Source organism: Patiria miniata, unplaced genomic scaffold (assembly GCF_015706575.1).
Source record: "Patiria miniata isolate m_02_andy unplaced genomic scaffold, ASM1570657v1 HiC_scaffold_3, whole genome shotgun sequence".
Taxonomy (NCBI): Eukaryota; Metazoa; Echinodermata; class Asteroidea; order Valvatida; family Asterinidae; genus Patiria; species Patiria miniata.
Window position 1 is genome coordinate 37283562 of NW_024037069.1, and position 17574 is coordinate 37301135.

At 40.1% G+C, this 17574-nt stretch overlaps 2 protein-coding genes across 3 annotated transcripts; one reads left to right on the top strand and one right to left on the bottom strand.

Annotated features, from left to right (window-relative positions):
• Positions 1-179: 179 nt before the first annotated feature.
• Positions 180-4649, top strand: LOC119737314 (ribonuclease P protein subunit p21-like). 2 transcript variants are annotated; one of them, XM_038211571.1, is made up of 5 exons: positions 180-352; positions 989-1089; positions 1923-2005; positions 2881-3003; positions 4087-4649. In XM_038211571.1, exons 1-5 carry the CDS (start codon positions 305-307, stop codon positions 4128-4130), a joined length of 399 nt encoding a protein of 132 aa, XP_038067499.1. In that variant the 5' UTR covers positions 180-304; the 3' UTR covers positions 4131-4649. The 2 variants fall into 2 exon arrangements, with proteins under 2 accessions (XP_038067499.1, XP_038067500.1); XM_038211572.1 differs by having other exon boundaries at positions 181-352; positions 4090-4649.
• A 120-nt stretch (positions 4650-4769) lies between these two features.
• Positions 4770-14085, bottom strand: LOC119737313 (cleavage and polyadenylation specificity factor subunit 4-like). Its single transcript, XM_038211570.1, has 7 exons — positions 13914-14085; positions 11796-11999; positions 10924-11019; positions 9529-9622; positions 8126-8270; positions 7031-7171; positions 4770-6751 (listed from the first exon to the last, which is right to left on the bottom strand). Exons 1-7 carry the CDS (start codon positions 14014-14016, stop codon positions 6650-6652), a joined length of 885 nt encoding a protein of 294 aa, XP_038067498.1. The 5' UTR covers positions 14017-14085; the 3' UTR covers positions 4770-6649.
• Between the last annotated feature and the right edge of the window lie 3489 nt (positions 14086-17574).

The following is a 17574-nucleotide window of genomic DNA, read 5'->3' on the forward strand; positions in this document are numbered from 1 at the left end:
CAATGGAACTTACAGTTGGGACCGTCCCAACTATAGTTGGGACAGGCCCAACTATAGTTGGGCCAGCCCAACTGTGGAACTACAGTTGGGACAGGCCCAACTATAGTTGGGACAGGCCCAACTATAGTTGGGACCGATGCGATAGTTGGGGCGTGACATTTTTACTTGGCAAAAGAGGGCGCTATTACAAATAGTTGGTAAGCGAGGCGTCTGCTCGAGCTCTGTACACACGCGCACCTGCTGCTCTGACATGTCCTGATGTCGTACGTCTGAGTGCTCTCTCGATATTTCTGTTCGATAAATCATGAATCCGAACCAAGATGCTTTGCAAAGAATAAACTTTCTCTATCAGGTAGGAAAGAGCTTGTACAGTAAAGGTGGTTGTTTTGTTCGTAGTCAGATGATGAAGGATCAGTGTATGTTCATGATCACAAGACACAAGTCCTCACAACTTGAACTTGTGAGGACTTCAGTGTGAAATGTGAATGACGTGTGGACTTGTGTCAGTCATGCAATCAAGTCATTAACAAGTCAATAAATTCAGCTTCGAGGGCGGATCCAGAACAATTTTTTTTTTTGGGGGGGGGGGGGGGTGCAAGAGGGCGTGAGTATTTTTTTCAAAGGGGGGAAGGGGATTGACCTATCGCCGTTTGCGAGTTAGCCACGCCCAGGCTTGGACATGTCAGACAACCCTATGGAATTTGTGTATCCTCGAGTCACTATATAAATTGGCACAGGTAACGCTTGCAATGGGCACGCGTTGTCCAACGCAAATTGAATGCAAGTTTGTCGAAATAGTACCACGTCGTTTAGGGGGTCTGATGATGTGTTAAAGTTTTGTTTGTCTCACATTTTTGCGCGTTCTGGACCTGTGATGGACTCGACTACACTGTCATGACTGTGAAGGATCATGGAAGGATTAAAGCAGATGGTTAGAGTATGATCTTTTAACTTGTTTAATTTTCCATCAACCTGTTTTCATTTACAGGCAGCCCACTGTATGCTGCTTCAGAACCCAGAGAATACCAAGCTAGCTAGATTCTACATCACAACGATGAAGAACGTAGCCAAGAAAGCTGTCCTCAGAATGTAAGAACCTAGTCTGTGGATCAGACGTTCATGTATCCACACTACGTCTGATACATACGAGCATGCAAATTTTATGCGACTCTGCATGCCAGTCATTTAGAGCAGAAATTCCGCCAAAGCCAGCAAGCGTCTATTTCATAGACTAGGAACGGACTGAAACATTGAGTGCAGAAAAACATTCCAAACAAAATCAGGCCAACTTTACTCACTCTTTAGCTGACAAAATTCTCCAAAGTTTTCATAAGGGTCCTCAGTATTTCACCAGCCAAGTTTGAGGTCTCAATTCAATTTTTAAAGCAGACTTTTCTTAAACATTTTTCAACTGAGAGTGATTTCAATTGGAAGCCTAACTAGACTGGTACATGTCCAACTTTATAAAAAAGATTGACCATTCAGTAGTCTGGTGGTATGATTATGAAGAGAATATGAAGAAATATAGACAAGGTACCAGATGCTTCTTTTGACACAATGGATTGATGCAGTTGTTTAATGTGCCTGCCAGTCTATTTTCTTGTGTTGCATGTTTTTACTACATGTATCTTAAGTTTTGGGACTCATACACAGTATTGAGAGTCCTAAATTTTCAGACTACGCCTCACCCACCCTTGAAAAACCCTGGACTAGCAAATGTATGTGACGTCCAGTCCAGTGAAAATTAAAGGCATTCCTTTGTCATTGTTCATCCCCTGCTATTTGTGGCCTTACTCAGTTCTGTACTTTGTGATGGACTTGATTAAAACTGAACTGGAGAGAAGCTGTGTTTTCTTGGAGGTTCAGACGTACAAATGTATTACATTTTGCCACGGATGGTTCTGTGTTCTCTCTATCTTTAGACACCCCAATATCAAGAGAACAGTCTGCAAACGATGTGACTTACTGCTTGTGCCAGGCTTGACCTCAAAGGTCAGGGTCAAAGGTGAGGAAATACAAGCAAAGATTTCATTCTTAGATTTGGGGTGTTTATTTTGTGTGTTTAAGTTTCAGTTTGAATGATTTGGCTTTGGTCAAGCCCTAATTTCATAGCACCGAGCAGACGATTTTCTGCTAACAGAGCCTCTGTCCATTTCACAGGGATTATTTCCCCCAAAACTACAGCAATGGCCCAAATTGCAGTTTGGACAGTCCCGACTGTACTTTGGATAGTCCCAATTATAGTTCGGAAGATTCTATAGTTGGGTTGTAACAAGATGCAGTATGCGTAGCAAAGAATATGCTCCGTAACTTCAAAGGCAGAATTTGTGTTGCATTACCGATGCAACAACAGAAATTTCCTAGGTAATAAAGCATTAGTATGACTATGCCGTGCAATATGCTTAAGGTTATTTTCTGCCAACCTCAGCAAAACTGTGACCGGGTCGTGATTTAATGTGATGTTCAGGTTGTGGTTAGTCTGTTTTAAGGCCGGTTCATACTTCATACGAGGCGTACTTCATGACGTCAACAATGGAAGTTTTATTGTAACGTTTGCCATTACCCTCACGAATTTGCTTCGCACAGAAATTTGTGTGAAGTATGATTCAGTCTTCAGACTAGTCTGAACACGGATTGTGGTTGGATTGGTACACAAATGAATGATTTGTTTACGGTAACCCAACCTACCTGAAGTTTTTAAGGCTAAATTTTCGACCTCAAACTTGTTATTCACACATTTGGCGAAAATGAAAGTCTTCTCTCGGTACGGATCATTGCTATTCATTTTCTAAAGAAAATCTGATATTCGATGTACTAGTGGTACTATCTTTTGCGATCCAAATGTTCAGTTTTTTGTGTGATCTTGTTTTTTTTGGTCAGGCAAACGTCAGAAACACGTTGTGGTGACCTGTCTGGAATGTGGAGGGGTCAAACGTTTCCTCAGCAACAACGACTACAAGTTGTGGGTGGAAAGACCAGAGTGTACACAGAATCCTATCACTGGTATGTATACCATTAGAAAAAAAAATCATAAAAAGCAACATATTTGGAGATGACAGTGCTGTCCGAAAATCAGCATCACATTCAGATTTTACTCCAAATCACATCTGGCATTGGACGACTTCTGTAAACTTACCAAAATTGGTACACGTTTAAAGGGAATATACATCATTTGCTTTTGCTGTAATTTTCAGAAATGGATGGAATTGGGGGGTTGGAAATATAAAGCAAATATAGTTACACTGACTTTTTGGAGATTTTGGGTTCGAAAATGCTATAAAAACCAAGAAAAACGATCATTTTCCTGTAGTCTGGTTCCCTGACTCCATATAAGAAGAAACAGAGCAGTTTACATACATTGGGGAATTGTAAGTTCAGGGAACCAGTCTAGCTTGCTCGTACCCGTTCATAGGTTTGTAATCGATTGCAAACAAGTGCAATGGTCAATTGGGGCCAGTATTTGAAAAAAAGCCAGTTGTTTCCAACGCTGATCGGCCGATCAGCGTTGGAAATTGATACAAAAATACCACTTTTCTTGAAAATGACAGTATACCAGGTGCCATAATTTTACAGGATGCTTTAGACTGTCATTTACCAACATCCTGTTAAGGTATTTCGCAAAAACTTGGTAGTTTTATTTTTCGATGTTTGCAAATGTTGTATATTCCCTTTAAGGAGAGAATGTAAAACTAAACAGGGTATTTTGGAGTTGAACCTCAAGTTAACTCTTGTTTAATTGTGAATTTTTTCCCCCGATTCGACAATACATGCATAACGATAAATGTATTTCTTAAAAAGTGGTGAAAGACTTTCCGTTAGGGCTCACCTTATTGATTTATGGAACAGTTACAAATGCTTTCAAGTCACTATGAACCCTCAAATTTCTAAAATCTCTATGGGATGGCTGGTTCGAAAATTTGTACTGTGATGTGTAGAATTTCAGACCCATGTTGAATGGGCACTAATGTTGAATTTCAGATCTTTCATCACGGAGATATTTCAGACATTTTGTGCTTTGATGGTAAACGTAAATCTTTGGGTCATTATTAGTGGCAGAATTTCCAAGTCATGTTTTTTCTTTCTCAACAGGTACACAAGAATCTAGTGTGAAGGGTTGCAACAAAAGATGAGGTGCTAGATGATCTTAGATCATCGATGCTCCAGCAACTTCAGTCTTGAAGACCTGCGATGACAAGTACCCCCTCAACGGTTACAAAAGGAGAGTTGGAGGTCACCACTGGGAAGGGCATTTGAACGCAGTGTGGGTTACGCCCGACACTCATGTGAAGACGCTACAAATGTTTGCAGATTCAGACTAAAATAAGTCATGCGTACTTCATGCCAAGTGGGAGCAAATCAGTACGCTTACGTGGTGTGCGCCTCTTACCGGGACTCTGTGGTCACAGTGGATACAATAAGTGATTGGGATTTCCAAAAAGCAAGCACATGTACTTCGTGAAGGGTTTTTGATATTTCGTTAAAAGTTTCAGTTTGTATGCGAGAGAATGACTGTTTAGAAAATTATTATCGTCACAAGTTGAAGATTTCTACCAAAGTACATGGAAGTAGCCAGTGACTTGCATCTTTTTAATGATCAATAAATGTTTGTTTGATGTAAACAAAAAGGCCTTTGAAATGCTGCAATCTGATTTGAATTTTCACTTCATTTTTTTGCCAGTCTTTCTCCCTACAATTATAAGTTGGCAACTATTTACTTCATGACGGAAACACCACCCAAAATTAAAAATTCGATTTTGCACGGAGTTATGTATGTACAAAAGTGGTTATTTCAACCAGAATTTATTTTCCAAAAGAAATATACGCTTTACAGATTATTCGATTCTGATCTCACAATTACATGAAGTTAAATTACAGGTATCTCATGACGCCATACAGCGGCCCAGGCCTTCCATTCCAAGGGATCCTGTGCACACGGCAATCTTTTGCAATGATTCATGAATGTTAGCAGACATAAGTCATGACACCAATTATAAATCAACAAGGTTTTCTCATTTTAAGAACATTTTCATCTGATCCTGCGCCATTAAAAATCAAGTCGACTTGCTCCGATGAAATTGTACAAAATAAAATTAAACTTTCTGTCCTTTTCAAACAAGTAGTCAAAAAGAAGATCAGAACTTTTAAAGTTAAAAACCTGTACACATTGTAAGATTTAGGCTTTGCATGGTGGAGTATCAGTATCATTTCAGTTTGCAGTAACACCATGTGGTAATAACTGCTGTCGCTCAGTAGATGTTTAGCTCTGATAAGAACTTGTCCTGCTTATTATCAACTTTCGTTAAGCAGTCTCCTGACAATGACTAAAGCAGGCTAGTCGAAACATTGAAACCTAAGACAACTTCTTTTAGAACTAAGCAGGACTGTTCTTATCAGAACTAAAAAAACTACTTAGTGAAAGTTGATAATAACCAGGACAAGTTCTTATCAGAACTAAACATCTGCTGAGCGACAGTAGTTATGACCACATGGTGTTACCACAAACCGAAACGATACTGTACACATTAGAAAGTGTATGCACCAACTTGGTTTTTATGTGATATCATAGTGAGTATATGGCCGCATCCGAATTACTCGGCTACGGCTTGGAATAACACACGGGTCTATGGGATGTGGCTGTAGCCGCTTCCATAGGTGCGCGTGTGGCTGTAGCCGCTTCCATAGGTGCGTGTGTAATTTGCCAGCCGCAAGTAAATTGGATAAAACACTTCCATCAACACTCTTGGATACAAAATGACGACTTTTCAGTGGTGACCGAGATGTCCGCTGGTATCCACCACCAACACATATTGGTCTTTTCTGGCATCCCCGGTAGTCATCAATATACTGCCCTCAACAGATCATGCACAAAGCAGATAATCGGTGCATAATGTTCTCTGCATACAATGTGGCTTCCTACATGCTTCAGTTCTCCCTGGGCATTTTTGCTAGGATGTAACCTCAATCCTGCAAAATCCTCCAACTGCCTCCACGTAAAAACTGCATACAGGCTCAATCCTGCAAAATCCTCTGTTATTTCTTGAATGTGGTCCTTGGAGGGGTGACCACTGCCTCAATCCTGCAAAATCCTCCGGCAATCACTGTCAATATGTTGAGGCAGAGCCAGTGACATCTTGGAGCAGTGCTGAGGATTTCAAGTATAATCTAGTCCTAAATTTATGCACAGCAGAGCATAAGCAACACAAGGTCCGGCCCAAGCCGACACAAGTATCCCCTTATTAACAGTGACAAATGTCATACAAGGACAAGTGTCATACAGTCACAGTGTCATACAGTGACGAGTGTTATACAGTGACAGTGTCATACAGTGACCAGTGTCATGCAGCCCTACTCTCCATTTTACAACACACGATGAGGTTGCTAACCAAACGTTTGCCTAACAGTGGCCGATCACGGGGAAACTGGAAGGTCACGTAGCACATTGACGTCATAACGATCGGACCCTATACTTTGTGTTGCACAGAACAAATGTGGCTGAATGTAACATGTAAACAAACTACTCCACAATCACTGTGCAGAAATTGGAATGTTCTCTCTGTTAAATTCACATGCACCGTGGGGTGTCACATTAGCTCTTGTGGGCAAAACAAATGAGGTTGAAGACACACCATGGTGAGCTACTGGGTTGGTGCTACTGCCTGTTGGGCTGTTGGTTCTGGTCGCTGTTGACGTTATTCAGAAACCCCATATATCCCTTGGGGCATTTGTTGGCAAAGTGGCCGAGCTCCCCGCACTGATGACAAATTAAAAAAAACACCCAGAATTATAAGGCACAGTAAACAAAAACATGTTAAGCGTCTCCGCCAGCTTCCTTTTTGGTAGACTTGGTGCCAAGCCGGTAATTGTTTTGCATTGGTTACTGGCGCCCCCATGAAAGTATTGATTTTCGGAGGCCAAGTGTCCGGAGAAAAAGAACCTGTCTACATTTCAGATTTTTTTGCTGATGAACCCCCGCCCCCTGCAAAAATTCCTGGATCCGCCCCTGAATGTCACATTTCATCGCCAATCTTACCTTGAAACACTTGATGTTCTCCAGATTCCGGTAGGGCCGGTTACCTGTGAAGTTTTGCGGACCGTTGCTCTGTGGCTGACCGGTGGTCTGGCTAGTTCCACCACCAGCATTCGTGTCGACCATGCCTAACACACCAATGGGCTATTTAAGACAGGAGGAAAGGGGGAACGAATGGAAAGTGAGAACTGATTTAGTTGCATGGGAACATTTGCTTTTTGTACATTTTGTTTTGTCTGAAGCAACAAAATGCTCAAAATCTTAAAGTTGGTATATACCTGTTTTTTCTAAATTCAGATTTTCTTTTCCGAACGAATTTTAAAGGAATATAAGGCCAAAAAAAAAAAGTCTCCGGTTTCTGGCATGCGCACGCGTCACCGTAGCCATGCGCGTCGGCAAAATGAAAATTTGGTTTTTTCAATGAAAGATGATGTCTCAAAACCGCCAACTCACTGGTTTGACTGGAATCCTGCTGCTGCACAATTTTAACGTGTTTTTTAGATTTGGTTATGGTCGAGAATAAGCTTTATGTGGCCTCTCTGGACTCCCATATATTTGCACTAAGTTTAGTCGGGCACCATTTGCAGTCATCAGCACACATATGAAGCATATGGCCTCTCTGGACTCCCATATATTTGCACTAAGTTTAGTCGGGCACCATTTGCAGTCATCAGCACACATATGAAGCCAAAAAATCAGGTAAAAAAAAAAAAAAAGCCGCGTCGCCGCACCACTTGTTGGGCAAGCTCCATACCAGAAACTGGAGACTTTTTTTTTTGGCCTACTAATGTCCTGCTTTTTGCCACACCCAAAAAGCACATGTACACCAACTTTAAAAAGGGCGCACAACAACTAACGTGTTGAAGTTTAAGTGGATACCAGGCGTTGGAGGGAAAAAAACAGCAAATGTAGGCACAATTTTTTGTTTTGTAACTGGTAAAAACAAACTTTTGATCTGGCCGTGCTCCGTGTTAAGATATGAGTCAAATGGCGGCTGCCTAAGGCCAAAAAAAATAGCCACGCTTGCCAGGGATCGGGACCGTCTGGATTAGGGGAACAAACTCCAAAATCCAGGCTTGAACCAAGACAATTACTGACCCTATCTGACTGTCTCCCTTGCTGGCCCCATGACCCTGAACCCTTGGGGCAGTTGACTGCCTTGTGACCCGCCTCCTTGCAGGTGTGGCAGATGATCTTCTTGATGTTATCCTTGACCTCTAACACTGGAAGGTCAAACTTGGGGCTGGATGGAGAAAAAAGAAGAGAAAACAGAGTTAAAGCTACAGTCCATCATTTGTAATTTGTGCATTTTGTTCGTTTGGAGCAACAAAAGAGTTCAAAATCTAATGAAGGATACTGAGCAACTAACCTGATGAAGTTTCAGCTAAGCTTCAGCTGTACATTCCGAGAAAAACAGTATTCTAAGATCTCAATTTCAAATCAAAAGTTGCTGAATCATGTTTTGAATTGTTCTGAATTGCAACTATACGCGACGTCGCGCACTGATCCGACGAATTATAACAACCGCGCGCGTGTGTGCGTCGTTCCAATACTTGTGCGCGCTGCGCTGAATAACAAAACGAACTGCTAATTTAAATTTTCCTACGGTGCTTCTTAAGAATCACCGTTGGAAATGCCTTCTTTCATTGATTACTTCAAAATGACAGCTTCCCAGAAAGAATAATTTCACAGGGAGTTTAGTCCCCTTACTATCTTTCAACCAAGTTAGTTTTTCAACAATAATTACGCCAGTTACTCTTCGGATGGCTGCAAATGATGGACTCTAGCTTTAAATATCACCAGACTGAGCACAATCTAAAACACAAGGTTTACGGGAAAGGGCAATAGAGTGTGTAAAGTTGACCTCAAAAACCTGCAAGATTTTACAACAATACAGCACATCCGGGCACTATGAATAGGATCTACAACATTTGTAACGCCCTATTTCATGTCTTGACTGGGCCCATCCATTCAAGGGCAATAAATAGGTACTTCAAGAGAGAAGAAAGCATTATAATTTACAACACATTGAAAATATTATGAATTGATGACTATTATAAAATTAAAAATGTTGACCTTAACTTCCGTTCAATCGATCACGGAGATTTATGACAATTGGGTAAATTCAAACATAAGAGACTGTGACTAGACTAGTCGATGTATGGTACCAAGTCATTAACATAAAAAGTGAACGTGAACTGGCGAGACTTACATGCTGTATGGGGGGGGGGGGGGGGGAGTGATTGGTTGCAAGGGGTGGTGTAGGTTTTTTTTTAGTGGGGTTGGGGGAGGGGCATAAAGGGGTGCACGTGCACACTTTAAAAAATGACTTTAAGCTAATCAAGAGTTACTTTTGCACACTTTGGAAATTTTCACTTCTTGCCATTTGCTGTTTTCATAAACCCCAAGTTTCACACCGTCAGTGTATAGGGTGGATGCCTGGGGTGTGACTGATTGTAAATGCTTGACTCGGCACCGCAGTTTAACAGATTGCTACTTACTGCTGGAATTTGCAGTTGGGACCCTCGAGACAGAAACCATTCAAGTAATTCTGGCACATGACCCGCCGGACGTGTCGGTTTTTACACTGAGGACCTGCACAACGGCATCAAAGAAAGATACAAACTATCAGAAAGATCGATCTCACAGAGCTCACGAATAGAAGACGCTCATTGTTTTTACAACAGGAAATGTCAATTTAAAAAAACAAACAATTTCTGGTTACACACAGAAAACAGGCATGCAACTGTTAATTAAGCCACAAAAAAAGAGGAAAATCTTATACTTCAGAAGACTTTGTATAGTGTTTTTCAATTTGTAATGGCAGACATGGGAATTTAAAAAAAAAATGAAGAAATTCGAGGAAAAGTTGCATGCCTGAGAAAAAATGACTACAGCAGGATAATTGAATATGAGACATCCCAGCTACCATACTGGTTGACAGTCTCAATATTTGTTGAAGGGGTTTAGAAGCCACCAAGCTCAAACATGCTGCGTGGCTAGAGATCACACCCCAAAAATGACAACATAAGCAATATTGCAAACACTGCCAGTGTTTGACTGGAATTCAGAGTGTACATTGTCGTAAATATAATTTAAAAATTGAACAAAGAAATTGACTGGAGCGGGGTTTGAACCTGCGACCTCTTGATTGCGGTTCTGGTGCTCTACCTACTGAGCAATCCAGCACTTTGATCATGGTTCCCCTTTTGTCAATGTCTACATTTGACAAAAATGCATTCCACAAGAACTTGCCCCATTGTGCATTGAAAGAGACGGGACATTCAAACAAGTCTCCCATAGTAATTCCTGTTATTTAAAAAAAAACCAGGAATTGCTACATACCTATATGAGGGACAGTACCTCCTCTACTCTAATTATTCCTCATTGAAGAACAATAGATACAACAGAGAGAGATACAAAAATTTGACCATACCAGCACTGTCTAGAATTTTGTAATAAGAACTGTAAGAACTGTTCCCTCTGTTATAATAACCTCCACATTTTTATACAATTTTTACATGCATGTATGTTTTTGCAATTTGTTTATATTCAATATTGACACACCGTTTATACATGCATTTTAATATCCCTTTAGTTTTTTAATCGACCTAATCCAGTTTTTATGCTACTATTTTATTTTTCAGATATTTACAATAAACTTTGATTATTTTTTAAATACCTTATCAACTTTTCTAAATATTGTATAATCCATGGTTCTCGTACTTTATAGATGAATCTCCTTTTATTTATATGTTTTATATGTATCAGTAATGTTATAGGGCCTACTATTGTAAGCCGTTATCATCAGACACATTATAAAGGCTGCCGACTTGGTGTTTATAAAAATAAACCAGAATAATAATAATAATAAATAATATCAAGGGAAGACTTGCCGTGTTTGCAGAAGCCCCTGTCATACCAAGGGCAGTCTCGGACTTTACTCTCTGGGTCTATGTGAAGAAATGGGCACTCCTTGTTGCTACACATACCTGCAAAAAAAAACCTAACAAATCATCGTCCCAAGTACACCACATATCTTCCTAGCAAAATGTGAAGAATTTGTTTTCAAAACATGACAAACCCAACTTTGTCACCTTTTAGAATCCCACCCTATGCTTGCTACCCAAAGTCAGTTTGGACAGTTGTTTATATTTAAACACAATTTATGAATACAATATTTAAAGAGAAAAAGGTAGTTTGGAAACAGCTGTTATACTGTGCTCTTCAAAGTTTATGCAACCATGCAACTTTTTCACTTTTTTTTCAAATTGAGGTATCACGTTTTGAAAATAAACTCTTCATGTTTAGTGTACAAAACAGATTGTATAAACAATTTATAGCTTATTTTTTTTTCTGCATCTACTTGTCCACTTCCCTTTTCCTTTGCCATTCTAAGGACCAAGTCCGAAGACAATATTTTCAAAAGCCAGTTTGTGGAAATTTATTTAAATTTTAAAAAACCTTGTTACAATTTGTTTGTTAACTTTATGGAAATGTTCCGATATTATACGAAATAAAAGTTGCCTCATGTTATTTGAGAATTTCTTTCGCCCTAAAAAAGGTTCCCTGGAAATGACATGGCATGTTGTCCTTTCTCGGTTATGAGATTAGGGTGCTTCCAAATCAAAATAAAGTTGAAAACCGTCTATTTTTGAAGGTCAAAAAGGCAAATTTTCCACATGTTTCAGAGGCAGTGCGACTCAGTGTACAGAGGCAATCTAGTATCCGAGCCCCATTTATGAGGCTAGGTTTGACCAAGACTTACCAAACTTTGTGAAGAAGAAGCACTCGGGCATCTTTGTCATGTCGTACTGGTGAAGAAACTCGCATTCGTCTCCCTTCTTGCACAGTCCCCGTAGCCAGTGTTTGCAGACCACGCTCTTTTCACCCCCGACGTGACGGTACGGACACATCGGCCCCTTGCTGCAGTTGTGCTGCTTGTAGAACTGACACACAGCGGCACCCGATTCTGTGGAGATTGAAGTACATAAACACAAATAAACACTGAACTGAACCATCCTTGATCCTTCGAAAACTCACCGAGTTTTTGAGAACTTTGGAAGGGCAAGATAGGATCCAGCAACTGCTGCCATACATTATACAATTTAATGCCCTATATTTTGAATGTAGGGGGCGGGCCTACTAAGAATTTCAGCAATTTCAAATTCCAGCGGTTCATTTTTGAGGATTAAATTAAAAGATGGTTCTTAGGCAAACCGCCAAACAAGTTAGAGTTATGCATCTAGGAAAAAGTTCCATACTGGGCCACCACTCATATTCCTTAATATGACCTGAAAAGTACCAAAAGTTGTAAATCTGATGAAGAAACACTGTTTAACTAGGAGTGCACAAATTCTTTGATAATACTTTAAAATGTTCTGTCATGGTAGTCCCAGTAACTTGGACCAAACTTATCGCCTTTTTTTAACATTTGGACATGGTCTGGCGATAGTGGGGTCCAAGCTAATACCGCGACCTGGACAACATCATCCTGTCACTGTCCCAAAAACCAACATTTTCCAACAAAAACATCAGATTTCACCTTCAAAACGGCCTTCAAATTACTAGATATGCAACCTGAGGTACAAGTAGACATCGATAATTAAGATGGTTGTACTGAAGTTTACTTACGATCCGGAAAAAAGTGAAATTTTCCGTTCATTTCGGAGAGCTCCCCTCGCGATCTTGAACACGTTAAATTTCCGATCGTGTTTAATGTTTGAACGACGCGATTTCTTCTACATGCCCAGCGTACATTCGATGGTCCCCGTATCCCGAGTGCGATTCCATTACCGAGCGTGCGCGATGCATCGATTATGATAATGAGTCACGTTTGTAAACATACATGTGCATTTCGAACTGTAAAAGGGAATCGGGAACCAGCTTGAACTGGTACCCGCCATAAAAGCTGCGCTAGTTCCCGACTCCCTATTATCGTTTGAAATGCACATGTGTTTACAAACGTGATCCAGTCTACTCATTATCATAATCGATGCATCGCGCGCGCTCGGTAACAGAATCGCACTCGGGATACGGGGACCATCGAATGTACGCTGGGCATGTAGAAGAAATCGCGTCGTTCAAACATTAAACACGATCGGAAATTTAATGTGTTCAAGATCGCGAGGGGAGCTCTCCGAAATGAACGGAAAATTTCACTTTTTTCCGGATCGTAAGTAAACTTCAGTACAACCATCTTAATTATCAATGTCTACTTGTACCTCAGGTGGCATATCTAGTAATTTGGAGGCCGTTTTGAAGGTGAAATCTGATGTTTTTGTTGGAAAATGTTGGTTTTTGGGACAGTGACAGGATGATGTTGTCCAGGTCGCGGTATTAGCTTGGACCCCACTATCGCCAGACCATGTCCAAATGTTAAAAAAGGCGATAAGTTGGGTCCAAGTTACTCGGACTACTGTCATGGCCCATAGACTTTGTGCAGGAGCTCTGAGTGGTGGCCCAGTATGGAATTTTTTCCTGCATCTATTGTCCCCCCCCCCCCCTCCCCTCTTAAACTTTATAGGAACGGGGTCCTAAAAGTAACAATTACACATGATGTACCACTATTTGATGTCATTGTTAACAAACAGCATGAACAGTCTGACAGTGATTAACTTATTTAACAATAACATGTTTAACTAAGTAATAATTTAGGACCAAAACGAAAGAGGGGCCCATAAAAATTAACTATACAAACAATCGCCGAGTTATTTATAAGCACCACATTATTATCATTAACTTCACAATTGCCGTTTATTAAATTCATAAATATTGAGCCTCTGAGCGGATCCAAATATCCCTCAAACAATTCAACAATCGGTCCTGGTCTGGTCTGGTCTTCATTATTTTATCACGAAACTAGTGCAACTGCAATTATACTTACTATCCATTCCAGGAAAGGGCAGGGGTTGTGATCCAATTTGCTGCTCTAAAGCTGTCTCCAAGTCGAACCGCAAGCCTTCCACGTTTGCCACTATGTTTTCCATCCTGCTCACCAAAATCTTTCGATTAACAACTGTGTTTTAAACAAGAAAAATGAATGATATCGGATTTCTTCTTGCACGCCACACACACCACTTGGTAAGCAGTAGAGGGCGCCATCAGATGGTATCGGGACAACTCGTACCCGGGACAACTCGTACCCGGGACTACTCGTACCCAAAATTTGTGACCCGGGACAACTCGTACCCGAGACGACTCGTACCCGGGACAACTCGTACCCGGGACGACTCGTACCCGGGACGACTCGTACCTTGTACTTTTCTTACCATTTACTTTTCTGTTCCTTTTTTGTAAGATGTAATTGACAAATCCGAAGATGTGGAAAACCAAAAGCCGTTGAGTTTTGGGGAATTGCCAGTGGTGACAAGCAAGAGATTGTTCTGGAGAGATTCTGGCAGCTGGCCGATGATCGCGGAGTTCGCCGAATTCGCGGAAGGAGCTATAGCAATCATGAGCTTCTTAACTTATTTGATCTTCATTTATTAAGAAAACTTATTTCTAAAATAAGTGGACCGATTCATTAAAATTATAAAAATGTTACATATGGCACCTTCTACACTTTTTATGACATTAATTTTGATAACCATCAACAATCCCAGTAGCGTGTCAGTCTTTTGCATAATTATGTGAAATAATTCAAAAGTCACTTAATTAGAATTGTTAGCTTAGTGAGTAACGTGAGATGAATAAAATGATTGAATAATAATTGGTTGAAAATAAGTATGATAACAGTCGGCACAAGTAAGGCACAGATACGAGTACGCTGCACAGTGTTTTATTTTCAGACGGGTACGAGTTGTCCCGGGTACGAGTTGTCCCGGGTACGAGTTGTCCCGGGTACGAGTTGTCCCGGGTACGAATTGTCCCGGGTACGAATTGTCCCGGGTACGAGTTGTCCCGGGTACGAGTTGTCTCGGGTACGAATTGTCTCGGGTACGAGTTGTCCAACATTCCATCAGATGACCACATTAAAAAATTCCCAAGATGTCCCAAGACAGTTATTGTGATCTATCACAACAAATCGTTCGCACACTGCAGCCCTCTTTAAGGTGTGTGCTTTTGTTTCACAGGGAAACGTATGAGTAGACCTCATGTAGACCTCTTGATGAATTAACTTATCTTGATGAATTTACTTATCAAGACATACCCTAAAGATGGCTCATGCTAAAATGCAATCAGTCTATACAACAGGGTGAGTCAAAAAAACGAAACCCAAATGTCGGGACCATTATTTTAGTACAAGAATAATTCAAATCACTTATGTACTTTTCAAGTTACGGAATTGTAAACACAACCACCGTTTTAAAGTTCTGTCCACGCGTCACAAGAAGTCGAGTGTTCTTTCAGTAAAACGAAAACAAATCCCATATAGGGATGTGTGTGCATTGTTTTCGTTTTGCTGAAAGAACGCACACCTTTTTTTGTGATCCGTGGACTTTAAAACGGTGGTTGTGTTTGAAATTCTGTAACTTGAAAAGCATGTAAGTGATTTAAATGATTCTTGTACTAAAACAAAGCTTAAGAATTGGGCTTTCATATCCTAGATTTTCAAAGTGCTACACGCATAACTTCACTAAAATAATAGTCCCGACATTTGGGTTGCGTTTTTTTTTTTACTCACCCTGTATAGGAGCAAAGTTCCATTTTAACGGGGCCGTCATGGGGGGGGGGGGGGGGGGGTTACTCCATAGAAGTCTCGCCGAGAAACCATTTTGGGGATATGCTTAGGGTAAAGCCTTCTCGTTGGTAGAACCAAAGACTCATTACTACACTCAACCAAAAAGAAAGTCCTTTTATCAATACTTTTTTGTCGAACTCAAAAACTAGTATCGCTCAAATAACGACTAACCAGTACACAAATTCCTTAGCCATCCACTCATACTCTTTGTTTGGCCCAAAACAGTGATAATGTGTACGAAATTATGCAATTTATGACAAGTGGTACCCGGCGAAAAAAGTTGCAATTTTGTATACGTGCCAGGTGAGTGTGAACCACAACATGCACGTACACAAATTAAAGTGCAACTGTTTTCATTATCACTGTTTTGGGACAATAGGAATTTCTGCACTGATTAGTCGTTATTTGAGTGAGAGGTGCTCAGTAGTTTTTTGAGTTGGACAAAAAAGTATTGAAAGGGAGACTTTCTTTTTGGTTGAGTGTAAGTCTTTGAGGACAGAGGATCCTCATCAGTGTGAAATTTACCTATAAATGTGGGAAAGCTTCCTCTTCTCAAAAGCAATTATGAAAAAGTTCTCCGCTAAGGAAGTTGGGCCATTGTTTCGTGGAATTTCCAGATTTTTTTTTTCAAATCGGGGACCTTCGGGAACGAGGGACCCTATTGTCCTCTATTGTTCAACGTCCCCTATTGAACGCAGAAACGAACTCGCCTACTTATAAACACACGATAGGTTATTTTATATCTTTAATAACATATCGGGTAAACACACATTTTACGGAATAAAAACATAAGATGATCATTACAAATAAATCTCACCAAATACTATAATCTTCTTAAGAATAGATAGCTCTTTCATCTTGTAGTTTAGTGTCTGTGAGAATGTCTCAACAGACTTTGTTGTTCTGTCAACATTATTCAAATTATATTTGTGTCTGGCTACTTTAAAAAATGCCGATGCGTATTGATGGAGTATCTTTCTATAGCCAAATTTAAGTCCATAATTCTAGACTCGTCATAATATACCCAATGAACTCAAGCACATTTATATACATGTTTTACTTATTGTTACAGTATAACATTATTATATTAAAGAAATTCATTGCAAATAATAAACAGAGTTTGATGTGTGTAACATATCGAAAAAGGAATAATGTTTTATGATTGACGACATTACATAAATTTCCAACGTGCAGTCAAAAACACACAAAAGTTTGCAATCTTCTCGGATAGATGACCAACATGTTGTTTTGACGTTGTAATAATAAAATATTGCGTACAGGTTTGGAAGATAAAAACAATAATTTCATTCAAAATGTTGATGTTTTTCTTCACTTATGGTTTTAAGCCGCTTTAAACTGCTGCAGAGTTTATAGTACATGTATGTCGTTACTCGTCAGATAGGATATCGACTTTAACATTTCGCACCCAATTATTTCCCATATCAAATTTATTATGTGCAGATATTTACAAAGCATGATACCTCAACGAAATACGAGCAAAAGGAATATTAGAATATTAAGCATCTTGTCTTTCCCATCGGTATTATGAACTGTTTACTGATAAAGACCACTCAAACCCACCCCGCAGAAAACAAAACAAAATATATGCATTTTTTTTTTGAGGACAATAATTTGCAAACGCTTAGGGGCCTATTGGGCAATGTCATTTTGTCCAACATATCGGTATGAATTTCCTCATTGTGCAGTTCCTCGCGCACAGCTAGTCCTAGCCTAATAAGACAACAATGCCCATATTAGGCACCGCCATGCATCTTTTTGTCTCTGTTGATGTAGGGCCTATATATATGAATTTGTGTAGTTATCTGGTTGTGGCAAATGACACGGGCCTTCATCTGGCGTGGGC